This window comes from Chenopodium quinoa, unplaced genomic scaffold, assembly GCF_001683475.1.
Source record: "Chenopodium quinoa cultivar QQ74 unplaced genomic scaffold, ASM168347v1, whole genome shotgun sequence".
In the NCBI taxonomy this organism is placed as follows: Eukaryota; Viridiplantae; Streptophyta; class Magnoliopsida; order Caryophyllales; family Amaranthaceae; genus Chenopodium; species Chenopodium quinoa.
The window spans coordinates 2,761,132-2,775,346 of record NW_018744460.1 but is presented as its reverse complement, the minus strand read 5'-3'; the positions used below and the strand labels follow the sequence as shown (position 1 = coordinate 2,775,346).

Sequence of the window (14,215 nt, the reverse complement as noted above, 5' to 3'; positions counted from 1 at the left end):
CAAGTCATGTAGGCTTAACATATACTCCAATAGACGTGAGTCTAGTACTTATAAAACCAGGATTACCAAAAGTGCCATGAAATCCACCAAATTGATTCTTAAATTCTTTCTCGCCGGCATTAGGCTTTCCAGAAGGTCCATAACTATTCTTGTTAGTTTCAATTGTCAACGATGAGATCCACTTGTCACTACAATTATGATAATCATACAAATTACCTTTAAGCCCTGTGATATACTCACTTGGGCCGTCAAGTGTTACCTATAATACAATATTGTCGATGTTAATAATTATATTAACTTTCATGTTTGTCATACAATATTGTCAATGTTAATAATAATATTTTAACGTAATCAGAGTTGAAAGTAGGGGAAAACCGTAGTAAAGATGGGTGCAGGTGAATCATATTCGCCATAAAGAGGAGAAATTCCAGGAGTTACACCATCCTGATATCTAAATTGCAAGGATGCAATATGGCCAAATTGAGAATAATTAGCACAATGTGAAATAAAAATGTGAGTTATAATCTTCCTTGTCTCATCCCAGGCTGTACAAGAATCAGACTGGACCCGTTTTTATAAGGGTTGTCAAATCTGAAAAACATAAAAACAACCACGCAAGTTAGTTTAAGATTAAGATCGAGCATGAGCATGAGCATGAGCATGTACGTAATAGAAATTGTCATTTTAAACAAATAAAATTGTGCAGAGAGGACTCGATTAGTCTAGTCAGTAATAATCGGGAAATAATGAGTTGACATTTATCGTCTAATATCGATTTACAAGTTTTCAAGAGAAATACATCAATAATAAAGGAATAAAATGATGCAATATGATGATGAAAGACTTTAAAAACTCACTTCCACGTTCTTGAGACATACTTAAAATTAATACTATATGATCACTTATTTACAAGCTTTAGTTGGATAGAGTAAGAATGAATAAATGAACCAACTCATTTATAGTGGTACGTACCTTAGAAACGCTAATCAAACAAAACGTTAACGGAATAGTATTGGCAAACGAACAGTCTAATTACATTGAATTTTTTCCAATTCCAACATATTATGGGAACTTAACCCTCTAATAAATACAGTATTTAGATTCTTTGAATCCCAAATCCCCAACTATCAGCCTGGTTATTATTTTCAACTCCGTAGTGGTTTGGGTTGAATTCATAGTAGTAAGTTTTAATGTTTTTTCTTTTTTTTTTCCTTAACTACTTTGTACTCCGTAACATTTAATTATGGATTGCAAATTACAAGATAAGGCCTTGTTTGATTCCACATTTATAATGCATGGGGGAAATAAAAATTTATGGGAAGTGCATTTATGAGTTGTTGTTTGGTTAACACTTATATGGGAAGTGGAAATTACTTGGTAAATGGAAATTCCTACAAAAAATAGGAATTCAATTACCCCATTATACCTTGGTCAATCAAATTTCCCTTGTTTATTTTTGCACGAAATTACATTCTTACCCTTGTTTACCCTCTAAAATTGAAAAAGGTGGGATGAAATTACATTCTTACCCTCTATAATAATTGAGAAATGTTCTTATAATATATGAGAATTACATAGTGTTAACCAAGCAAATCATAGGAAGTATATTCATGGGAATTACAAATTCCTTTATGCTAACTACACAAGATTATAACATTTCCTATGAATTCTAATTTCCCATGAATTTTAATTGCCCATGAGAATCTACTTCCCATATGCAACCAAACAAAGCCTAAGTGTGTGAAAATTCCCTAAAAAAAAAAAGGTAAGTGTGTGAAAAGCACTTAATTTAATTAAAAAAAAAAAAAAAAAAGTTATGGAATACTACTACAGAACTACATAAGTATTCTCATTCCCAAATTCAAATCTATATCTATATCTATACTTCTATACTTAGTATTTAAAAACACAAATCATCAAGCCTATCATGCAACATGTAAACTTCATTTTTCACCAATGTCACATGCCACTTCATTTAAATTACGCAATTTTTTGTATGCGGCGTGCTGTACCGTGCGGCAAAGGTTACTCGAGTTTATCGGTCAAGGTTACTCGAGTTCCTAGGGTTACTCGAGTTTCTCGGTTAGGGGTTACTCGGTCAGGGGTTACTCCAGTTCCCGGGGTTACTCGAGTTTCTCGGTCAGGGGTTACTCAAGTTACTTGGTCAGGGGTTATTTGAGTTACTCTTAACCGAGCAACTCCTGACCGAGTAACACCTCGAGTAATCCATGATCGAACCCCTCGAGTAACCCCTGACCGAGTTACTTCCTCAAGTAACCCCTAACTGAGTAACCCCTCAAGTAATCCCTGACCGAACCCTCAAGTAACCTTTGACCGAACTCCTTCAGTAACCCCTGACCGAATTACTCGAGTAACCCCTGACCGAGTAACTCGAGTAACCCATGACCGAGTAACCCCTAACCAACTTGAGTAACCCTTGACCGAGTAACTCGAGTAACACTTGACCGAGTAACCCTTGACCGAGTGAACCCCTCGAGTAACCCCTGTCCGAACCCCTCAAGTAACTCCTGATCGAGTAACTCAAGTAACCCCTAACTCGGGTAACCCCTAACAAAAAATTAAAAAACTCTGGTAACCCCTGACAAAAAAACTCAAGTAACCCCTAACAAAAAAACACTACTGCACCAAAAAGTTGTTGTTTAAATTAACTTTTTTTTTTTTTTTTTTTTAAATCCCCATTCTCATTTATTTTATTTTTTTAAAAAAAACTAGCCTTAATTTAATACATGTATGAATGCTGTTTGGTTCACTTTCCCCCAATTTAATATCTTCTACAATTGTATTTTAACTTTTACCCCTTCTTCTCCTTTAAAAACTATTCATTTTCCAATAAAACCGTATTATAAAAAAAAAATTATATTATATACCTATAAACAACCCGTGCATTGCAAAGATCAGAAGGCTAAATATTGCTAAAATGCTAAGCTACCCGAGTATCCGACGATATTCAGCTTCAGTCCATAAGCAGCGTGTTTGCCGCGCGTATTATGTGTTGTTACTTTACCATAGTTGTTTTATTATGACAATCATAAGATCAGAGTTTATTGTTGTGCATTTATCAATGGTAACAATTCCCCTGAATCCTCTGCATATATATACTAATAAAGCAGAGTTGTCGTCTATCATATAACTTATATATATAAAGCTAAATTTTTACTTAGGCCACGAAATAACGACATTTGGCGTTTTAACTTTTCGCCAAGTGTCGTGTCATGTTGGCGACACGCTATTATGGTAAATAAAATTAAAAAGTTATTTAAATTGTTTAGGATAGAAGAATTATTGAGTTAAGATAAAAAAAGAAGTTATTATTAAAATTTTATTTTTAAAAAACAAGTTATTTTCAAATTTAGGATAAAAAGTTATTAAGAAAGTTTTATGTATGGAAAACGTATACGTCATGACTTGATTATATTTGAAAGTCTTCATCATAAGTCTATTACCTTTACTTTCTATTAAATTACATTTATCCTTTGTAGGTAAAAATAAAAAAATAAAAAGGAAAACGAAAATTCTATCATGTACTCCATAAAACCGTAAGGAACTAAAATTATTATTGTCCTCCCTAAATTAAGTGTAATTTCTATTAGTCTAAAGTAGATTAGTATTAGAGTACTAAAAATTTAAGATTACTCAAATTAATTTAAAAAAATCATCTTTTATACATGGTAAAATTATATAATTACACTATCCTACATAATTTTATTTATTATAATCAAAGTAATATAAGAATTCTATTCCTACAAGAAAACTAATTAAATCCAACTAATATAAGAATTATACTCATATGAGAAACACAAATTGATATTTATATAAACCCTCAAACCTCACCCTTTTTTTTAACATTTAATTTCTGCACACGCACTCTCTTGCTCTTTAACGCTCAATTTTTACACACCCAATTTTTATATAAAGCTAAACTTTTAGCTAGGCCACGGACAACGACACTTGGCGTTTCAACTTTTGCCCAAGTGTCGCACCACGTAAACAACAATTAAATATTAGTATGACATGTAGGATTTATTTGGTTATATTTTATATGAATAAAAAGTTGTATTTTTTTTAATAGGATAAACACTATGATAGAATAGATGAAACCCGTACGATGCACGATTTGTTTGAATTTTATAAAATAATTTTTTTGTTACTTTATGTGCTAAAATTTGTTATATATTTAGATAAAATTACTAATAAAGATAATATTTTATATTTAGTTAATTTAAACTTAAAAATCTCATTCGTCGATTTTGCTTACGTGGCATTTGAATTATTTAAATAAATTTGGATAGATTAATAGGATAAAATTGTTGGTTTAGACTTTTATTTTCGATAAAATACCTATATTTCACAGGAACAAAATAAATTACAAGTTTAGCTAGCTACCACTAAAATTTATACTCCTACAACGACACTTGACATTTAAACTTTTCACCAAATGTCACGCGATGTAGACAACAATTTAATAATTTTTCATATAAATTATTTTTTAGATCATTATTTTTTTCGGAGCAAAGGAAGTAATTCAAAACGTACATCATTTATTTAATTAGAAGTACATCCTAACCGATTGAAATAAAATATTCACAATCTAATATAATTTTATTACTTTATGTAGAACTGTCAATCGGGTCGGGTCACGAGTCATTTCGAGTCGAGTCACTTCAGGTCACGAGTCAATAAATGTTCACACTAGCCCAAAGTTTCTGGTTCGGGTCAACCCTACAGGCTTAAAACCATTTTTTTACTTTTTATTGTGCTAATATTTAGACATTTCTAATATTTAAAGTTTATTCTATTTTTTTTTTATAATTTTTAAATTAATTATTTTCATTAATATTATTATTAGTCATTACATGCCTACTACATAAATTAAATCGTCACAAAATCATATCAATTCCTAACTAATTTTGTACTAATGATATAATTTTAAAACTTGGTACATAGATAAAAAGTTATGTTAAAATTCAATAAACAATCCGGATATCGCACGGGCACCAAGCAGTGGCGGAGCCACATTAGAACAAGGGGGGGACAGTTGTCCCCCATTTTCGGAAAAAAAGTTTTTTTAAAAAAAAAAAAAAAATCAAGAAAATACAGTAAAAGGCTATAAATAACATATACTTACAGTAGATATCACAATATTGAATATGGTTTGGTGGTTGAGTCCTTAGTAAGGCTGTGCTTTGGTCCTAGGTTCGATTCCCTACTCTACTGTTTTTCAGCTTTTTTGTTTTTTTTTCCCCTACTTCTTGTTTTTTTTATTACATACTCTAATTTTCAACAACCTTTTTAATTTGATTTTTTATTTCCTATTTCTTGTTTTAGGATTTTTAATGTTATTTCTTATTTCCTACTTCTTGTTTTTAATTATCGCTTAACTAAGTGTGCTTAAACTCAATTTTTTTTTTACATTTCTAATAAATAGATTACTATTAATTAATTGTTTGTAACTGTGTTTTAACGAAATACATATTAATAATATGATTGATTTGAAAAAGTTGAGTTTATTTTTTCGAATGTAACTCAAACCCTGGCCCTTCATATCTACCATCAATTTGTTTTAACGATAATTATTTGACTTTATGATAAGGTAATTAATTCGTATTTATCAATTATGTGATTACATAACAGGATTTACAAATATAAATTTATTCATTTTTGTTGGATAATTTTCTTAATATACAATAAAACTTTTTTACCCCTCTTTTTCCATATAGAAATAATTGGCATATGTGATTTCAAATAAATATTAAACAATTTAGGTTATCAATTTTTTTCTTGAGATTTTTGCCGAAACTTTAACCTCCAAAATTTGTCCCCCCGAATTATAAATCCTGGCTCCGCCACTGGCACCAAGCTAGTATGTTATAAAGCAGTAGTATATAACATAGTACAACTTATATCAGTATATGCATAAGCAATATGTGCAACCATTACAAGGGTACAAGTACAAAAGATCGATTACTAATTTGCAATACTATCTTTGTAAAATAATCAATTTTCAGTTGTACCCTCATCCTTTCTTCAAGTTCTAAAAGAATTTTAATTTAATTGGGACGATAGTTGATTAATCTTTTTACTCAATCAATTAACGCGACTTGGAAGTTTCCAAAAGAAAGTGATAAAATGACAAGAATTACATGAGTAGGTAACAAATGAAGGACAACATAAATCAATTCGTTGCTGCTGTGGCCAAAAATAAGTCAATAGGGCTGTGCATACATCATAAGAATACAGAAAATTTGTTGTTGATTGGAGTAAATAGTCATGTTTCAACATATTCTGTTTCGGGTGAAAACAATGGGACCTTGCCGAAGGTCCGCTGAAATGGAGAAGACTGGATTCGGTCCAAGTTGTGTTGGGCCGAAGGTTTCCTGCACAGTAAACACACGTAAACTAGCCTCGGGGGTGTTTCCGAGGGAGGCCCCTCCGATGCTAAAGTCAGTACAATGTGTAAAAGGAAGACACTATGCAAGAGAGTTTGTAGCTTGGGGCTTTTGTGGAATATTTCTGAATGCCCGAATGAGCATATCAATTGGAATATGAATATGAACGTGAATATGTCAATATGATGGCTTTTATACCTCATCATACATGGAGAGGTTGGGCTTTAGCCCAATTGGCTTACTTTGTGGGCTGACCTTTGACTTTTGTGCAATTGGAGAGTTGAACCTTGACCTTGGGCTTTTAATTGGATCATTTAGTGCTTAGGCCCAATTTTGACTAAATTGGACCCAAACAACTTGCCCCCCAGACCCGATTTGGAAGGATGACGGGTCGGGTTTGATTTAATTCAGAAAAGGAGGGAAGTAAATGATTTAATTGATCCAAAAATTTGAATTTAAACCGTAATTAATGAGATAACAACGGTTAATGATTGCGGAAGTTGGACGGATAATGGGCAGTTTAATCACAAGATCATGTGTTTAATGGTTACTTAGTGGGTATTTAAGAGAAATTAAAGCACAGACTCTTCGTATCCCGTACCTGGAGATATAAACAGAGGCGCGTCATTCTCCTCACTTATTCACCAACACAAACCCAGAATTCTTCGAGAGAGAAACCAAGAACCCGCATCAAAACTTCGCAAATTCCCCGAGCATTGAGCTTAGAAACTGAGACTTGCCACTACGAATTCGTAAATCGGCAACTTTCGCTTCAGATTAAGGTAAATTCCTTTGATTTCAGTTTATTTTTCTTCGAATTCGAACTCCTTCCCCTTTTCTTTCGACTTTTCTCTTCGAAATAATCAATGGCAAGAGGAGTTAGAGGTAGAGCCCGTGCTCCAAGAAGAGCAAGGCCGATTCCCGATCCTAGGAACAGGATTGGGACCTGGAATGGTCAAAGGCCGGAGTCTGACCCTGCTGAAGGGATTAGGGCGACTCCCCTTTCCTCGGCTCCTCCTCAAAGAACGGATGAGCCGAGCGCTTCTGGACGGGATGATGAAGTTCCCGCTGTACTTTGGGATATCCTCCCTGGGTTTTCAGAATGGGAGAATGCCGAAGTCGTTTCGGCCATGATAAAGAATCGCCCCTACTCATGGTGGGTAGAGAACGCCGATCAATATCGATTTGCCGAGCAAATTGAGTTGCATTACGGCATTTTTGAAGCTGATGGATATTGGTGCCGAATGCCCTCAGCATCCGATAGAATCCATCGTCCACCCCCAGGGTATGTGGGGGTGTACACGAGACAGCTTCAGTACGGGCTGAGGTTCCCTTTGGACGTTTTCGTCCGAGACTTGCTGATCCATTACAACATCTCCCTATGTCAGCTAACCCCCACCAGCATCCGAAGGGTGATGACATACTTATGGGTCTGCAAGTTCTTCAAGTACGTGCCGAACCTGCACTGCTTCAAAAAGCTCCATCGGCTAGTGCCAAATATTCAAAGTGGGCACGGAAGCCATGGTTCTGGGTGGTACCGGATTGAGTCCCGGCCCCAATACTTGACCATGTGGCCAAACGACTCTTCAGACAAGGACTGGAGAGGTCAATGGATTTGGGTTAGGGCACCCACAGATCCGGGCCACCCTTGCGTCTTCAGCGCTCCCCGGTACTTAGCTGAGCCTGATCCCGAAATGGGAAGTCTAGGTCCCCCCGCAGATAACGGGGCGGATCCGAACCTGGATCAGCAACATATCTTCGGCAAGCTGCCGAACCCGGGGGGGAGTGGTCGAATGCAGCATATCCCGGAGACTTGGCTCCCCGATACGCATTACGTTTTCCAAGAAAACATGCTAGCAGCTGTTGGCCTCAGCCGAAAGTTTAAGGATGGTAAGCTTCTTCGGCTGGGGCCGAGGCTTTTTAACTACCTCTTTTTCTTCTCTCGCTTTGCTTTTTTTATGCTGTGCCGATATATCTGAGCTAAACTTTCCCCTTTCCTTTTTTCAGAGCGGGACGAGACCAACGTTGGCATTAACTACGCTCGTCTTGGTGTTAACCGAGAGCGAGTTGTAACTGAACGGGCCCCGTCTATCACTGAGCCGAGGCATAGGGAAGTTCATCTAGACTCTTCCCACTTCCAAATTGAGGCTGTTGCTCTGTATCAGAGGCAGAAGCCTTGGTGGAAGAAGAGAGACCCTTGGTTTCAGCTGCTGAACGAAGAAGCTGAAGCTGCCCGCACAGCCGAAGAGGTTGCACGGGTACTCGAGGCTTGCGAAGGAGGAGAAGGGTCCTCCAGAGCTGCTGAAGCCGAAGCTGCAGCTAGAGCAGCTGAAGAAGACGAGGCTTTGCTGAAGACCTCGGTGAGCTTTCAGACAACTTTTTCTTTTTTCTTTTCTCTTTTTTTTTTTCTTTTTTTTTTTACTCACATTCTTCTTCCCCCCTGTCTGTTACAGTCTGAAGAGAGTAACAGACACAGAGAAGGCAAAGCTCCTGTTCGTCCCGAAGACCAAATACAAGAGTCTTCAGACTCAGATATGGACGAGCAGCCCCTTCTGAAAAGGCGCCGAAGGATGGCCATCATCGGCCCTCATGACTTTCAGCAGAGGCCGATGACCATCGGCGTCGCAATAAGGGAACCCGAGGAAGGCAACGGATCGCCGAGGGTTCCCCAGCCACCACCCCAATCACCTCAAAAGACCCCTCCGCCACCTCCTGAGATGGAGGTGGATCAGAGAACTCCCGAACCTAAGGGAGGGGTCCAAGAAGAAATCAAGAAGAGTGCTGCTGAGCACGAAAATAAGGATGCCGTGATGTCCAGTGCTGAGGGCTTCACGGCAGACATCGCAAGAGAGGTTGAGGCTTTCGTCCTCACCCCTGAAGAAGAGGAGGTCATAGTAATTGACTCCTCTGAGAAGGATGATGCTGAGACAACCAAAGCTAATCAAGCTCCATCGTCATCCTTCCCTTCTTTCCAGACTCTGCATTCTGGAGAAATGGGTTTCTCGGCCCCCCGAATTCCAATCCCAGACCACATCTGGGATCTCATATGGGGTCAGAACCGAGAAGGAGCTGCAGCCTACTTCGGCAATTTTGCTGGCATGTCCGAAGTAGACAGGGCAAGGATCTGGTCGCTGAAGGCCACTGCTGGGATGGGCGAATCCAGCAGATCAGTTCCTGACCCAGCCAGGTCTAACCAACTGCTGATGATGCAGGTAATTTTCCTTGTCTTCATTTCCTCCGAAATTCAGCTCTTTATATATATATATTATATTTATTTTTTTTGTCTTCCTGTTTTCAGTTCGTGCACAATCAGACTCTCACTGTAGAGCTGATAGATACCCTACAAGATAGGGTAGACGCTGCTGTGCACGACAAGAAGGTGGCTGAAGAGGAAGTAAAGCTTGCTAAGCTGAAGCAAGCAGCAGCTGAAGAGAAGCAGCAGGAGGTTGAGGAGTACGGGAAAAAAGCTGCCGAAGCCCTGAAAACCTTCTGCGATGCTATGGAGAAGGAAGTTTTTCCCCCACTGATGGAAGGGGAAAAATTCCTCCAGGAGCATATGGGAGTGGACGTCTCCAAATTCAAGGCTGCTGTTGAGAGCCGAATTCAAGAAGGAACTGCTGCACAAGCTGAAGTGCAGCAGCGTCTAGAGGCTCTTGAAGCCAGCCGAATGGCTGCTGAAGAGTTGCTCCTGGCCAAAGACGTCCAACTCTCAGAGGCTGCTGCTGCTGCTGAAGCCCAAAGAGCTAAATTCCAAGAGGCTGAGAATCAACTGCTGATCCAGAAAGTTGAAGTGGCCCAAGCTCAGACAAAGGCTTTCCAAATTCAGCAAGAGCTGAATGAGCTGAAAGGTTCCTCCTCCAAAGTCGCTGATGAGCTGAAGAAATCCAAGGAAGACTTGGAGGAGACCCAGAAGAAGCTGGCTGATGCTGAGGCTTTACTCAAAGTCCGTGTTTATACCCAAGAGGAATATGAGATGGGTTTTAGAAACGGATTCCGAGTATGCCGAAGAGTCTGCCTTCATGCTGAGCCGAAGCTGGACTGGTCTAAATGTGCTGAGTGGGTCCAGAATCCCGAAGACCCTCACATGAAGTATGCAACTCCAACCGAAGCTGAAATTCTTAAGGCTGAGGAAGCCGAAGAGGAAGCTGAGAGACTGGAGTTGGAAGCTGAGCAGAGGGAAAGGGAGGCTCGGCAAAGTGCAAAGCCCGCTTCTTCTGCTGCTGGGGCTGAGGCCACCATGGGGCTCAACGCTGATCAGTCTGATCCTCAGGCTGAAGCATAGGAACTCGGGCAGTCGTCTTCAGAATCTTGCGGTTCATCATGTGCTTAACTTCAGACTTGCCGCTTTCTGAATTTTTTGCCTTGTTTTTTGCTTCAGCTTGCCTTGTCGTACATCAGTTTTATTTTTTTGCTTATGTACGTATTTCGGCAGCTGTTATTTTCCGCTTGTGGGCGGCTGCCGATATTGAATTATTGAACTTGTAGCTCAATTTTTGAGCATGAAATATTAATTTGATGCTCTTTTCTTCAGTTGCTTTATTTTGATGCTCTTTTCTTCAGTTGCTTTATTTTTGAATGCTCTTTTCTTCAATTCTGACGAACACACTTGCACTGAGTGCTTCTTGCCCCCCCAGAAATTGAAGTATGACTTCAGCTGAATAAGCAATTTCTTTACTTCTTCAAAATGAGTATCCGAAACACAGGGCCAACTGAAGGCAATGCTTCTGGGATACAAGTCTTACTGAAGATACAAGGCTCAGTTAAGGCAATATCCCAGAATTGTCCATGGACTAACCTCTTTGGAACAAGTCTTACTGAAGTTTGACTTCAGCTGAAAGACCAGTGTTCTTAAAGAAGACGCATATCCGAAACACATGGCCAACTGAAGGCAATGTTTCGAATAATGGCTTTCTGGGATACAAGGCTCAGTTAAGGCAATATCCCAGAATTGTCCATGGACTAATGTCTTTGGAGAACAGGTCTTACTGAAGTTTGACTTCAGCTGAAAGACCAGTGTTCTTTAAAAAGACGAGTTCTGTCAGCCATCTGAAACCCAGTTACCCGAAGGCGAAGGTTTCAGACGAGGCTGATTTAAAAGTTTCCAACTGTTGCTGTTATCCTTGATTTTCTGTCTATCTTTGAAAAATGGATACCCGAAACACAGGGCCAACTTAAGGCAATGTTTCGGATAATGGCTCTCTGGGATACAAGGCTCAGTTAAGGCAATATCCCAGAATTGTCCATGGACTCATGTCTTTGGAGAACAAGTCTTACTGAAGTTTGACTTCAGCTGAAAGACCGGTGTTCTTTAAAAAGACAGGTTTTGTCAGCAATCTGAAACCCAGTTACCCGAAGGCGAAGGCTTCAGACGAGGCTGAATAAAAAACCCTTAAAGAGTAGATAGAACAAAGAAAATTTTGAAAGGATGAAAAGTTGTAAATATTTATATAAATGGCGGCTCCAAGGCCTTTCATTAGTTCAAAATGTACTTACAAAGATTGCTCTGCCCCGAAGGGTTTACACATGATATTTTTTCAGTACATCAGCGTTCCAGTGATTTTTCAACTCAGTTCCATCCAACTGCCGAAGTCGGTATGTCCCTGGCTGAAGCTCATCATAAATTTCATAAGGTCCCTCCCATGTAGCTGAGAGTTTCCCATGGATTCGGCCTTTCTGAACTGCAGCAGCATTCCGAAGGACAAGATCTCCAATTTTGAGAGGCCTTGCATGGACCCTTCGGTTATAAAATTTGCTGACTCTCTGCTTATAGGCGGCCATTTTATCTCGAGCTGAGTCTCTCACTTCGTCGAGGAAATCGAGAGATTCCCTCATCAGTCGCTCATTCTCAGCCGAGAAATGGTGCACTCGAAGGCTCTCAGAGCCAATTTCCACTGGAAGGACGGCTTCGGCACCATACACCAATTCAAAAGGTGAGTGGCCCGTTGCCTCTTTTTCAGTTGTCCGAAGGGACCAAAGGGTTCCAGGGAGCTCCTCTAGCCATTTGGACTTTTGATCTTCCACCCTCTTCTTGAGGGCATTTAAGATCTGTTTATTTGCTGCTTCGGCTTGTCCGTTACTTTGCGGGTGGCATACTGCTGAATATGCCAGTTTTATGCCGAACTGATCTGTATACCGCTTCAGCGGTAAGTTGTCAAATTGCCTCCCATGATCGAAGACAAATACTCTCGGGATGCCAAAGCGAGTGATGATATTCTGCCAGATAAATTTTCTGACAGTTTGCTCTGTAATGTTCGAGGCTGCTTCGGCCTCGATCCATTTACTGAAGTAGTCGACACCAACTATCAGCCATTTTTTCTGGTACACAGCCTCTGGAAATGGTCCCAGTATATCCAGTCCCCATTGGGCAAACGGGAGTGGATTAAGGATCGGCTGAAGATCCCTTGCTGGCTGATGGATAACTGGAGCATATTTTTGACATTTTTCGCATTTCCGAACCAGCTCCTTAGCATCTGCGATCATGGTGGGCCAGTAATATCCGGCCCTCAATGCCTTGTTGGCTAAGGTTCTTCCCCCAATGTGGTTCCCACAGATGCCGAGGTGAATCTCCCGTAGGATATAATCTGCATCTGTTGGTCCCACGCATTTCAGCAATGGGGCTGAGAAGGATTTTTTCAGAAGTTCCCCCCTGAAGACAATGAACCTAGAACTGGTTCTCTTCATCTTGGAGGCCAAAGCTTTATCCTCAGGAGTTTCTCCCCGAAGCTTGAAAGCTAAGATGGGTTCCATCCAACTAGGCTCTGGGTCAGCGCAGCACACTTCAGGTGCTTCGTCGACACTTCTCTCTCGACGCACTTCTACATATACAGACCTGTTCAGCTCGGTAAAAGATGAACTAGCAAGTTTGGAGAGTGCATCGGCTTGAGTATTCTGGCCCCTTGGGATCAGCTGAACCTCAAAAGTTTTCAGCTCTGCAATGACTGATTTGATCTTGGCAAGATAAGCTATCATGGAGGGCTCTTTGGCCTCATAGCTGCTACTGATCTGATATGCAACTAGCTGAGAGTCTGTTTTTAAGCAGACATGATCGGCTTCCAAGGAGATGCATAATTGTAGGCCGGCGATTGCTGCCTCATATTCGGCTTCATTGTTCGAGGCCTTAAAAGAAAATTTTAGTGCATACTCAAAGGATTTGCCTTCGGGAGAAGTTATCACTACTCCTGCCCCCGAACCGTTTTCGGTGGATGACCCATCCGTAAACACGGTCCAGACTTTCTTTTCACTGTCCAGCGCTTCTTGGTATGAGCATTCGGCCAAAAAATCCGCTAGGGCTTGAGCCTTAATGGCAGCCCTCGGACGGTAGCTGATGCTGAATTCGGTGAGCTCAAAAGCCCACTTGGCTAGCCTACCGGATTTTTCAACCTTGCCGAGAACTTTTTCCAACGGCTGATCAGTTAAGACCACTATCTGATGGCAATCAAAATAGGGCCTCAGCTTCCGAGCAGCTACTACCACCGCGAAAGCAACTTTCTCGAGTAGAGGATAGCGGGTCTCAGCATCCGTCAGTGTATGACTGACGAAATAGATCGGTTGTTGACTCTTACTCTCTTCCCTTAGCAATACTGCGCTGATGGTGGCCGGGCTAACGGCCACATATAGGTATAGAGTTTCTCCTTCAGCTGGGCTAGCCAGCGTTGGGAGTTGAGCCAGATGCTCCCGAAGCTGTTGAAAGGCGTCTTTTTGCTCTTCCTCCCAAACAAGCTCTTTTGTTTTTCGGGAGTTTCAGGGCTTTGAAGAAGGGTAACCCCTTATCCGAAGCTCTGGAAATGAACCTCGAGAGGGCTGCCATT

The 14,215-nt window shown here is 40.1% G+C and overlaps 1 protein-coding gene across 1 annotated transcript; it reads right to left on the bottom strand.

The window, feature by feature from the left end:
* Positions 1-4: 4 nt before the first annotated feature.
* LOC110697386 (jacalin-related lectin 2-like) lies at positions 5-1,421 on the bottom strand. Its single transcript, XM_021874765.1, has 3 exons — positions 1,417-1,421; positions 376-451; positions 5-259 (listed from the first exon to the last, which is right to left on the bottom strand). Exons 1-3 carry the CDS (start codon positions 1,419-1,421, stop codon positions 5-7), a joined length of 336 nt encoding a protein of 111 aa, XP_021730457.1.
* Between the last annotated feature and the right edge of the window lie 12,794 nt (positions 1,422-14,215).

What these genes read in the sequence shown, in the direction of transcription:
- LOC110697386 (XM_021874765.1), bottom strand. An exon ending in CTGCACCCATCTTTACTACG is followed by an intron (nt 260 to 375) that starts GTTTTCCCCTAC and finishes ATTGTATTATAG; the next exon opens with GTAACACTTGACGGCCCAAG.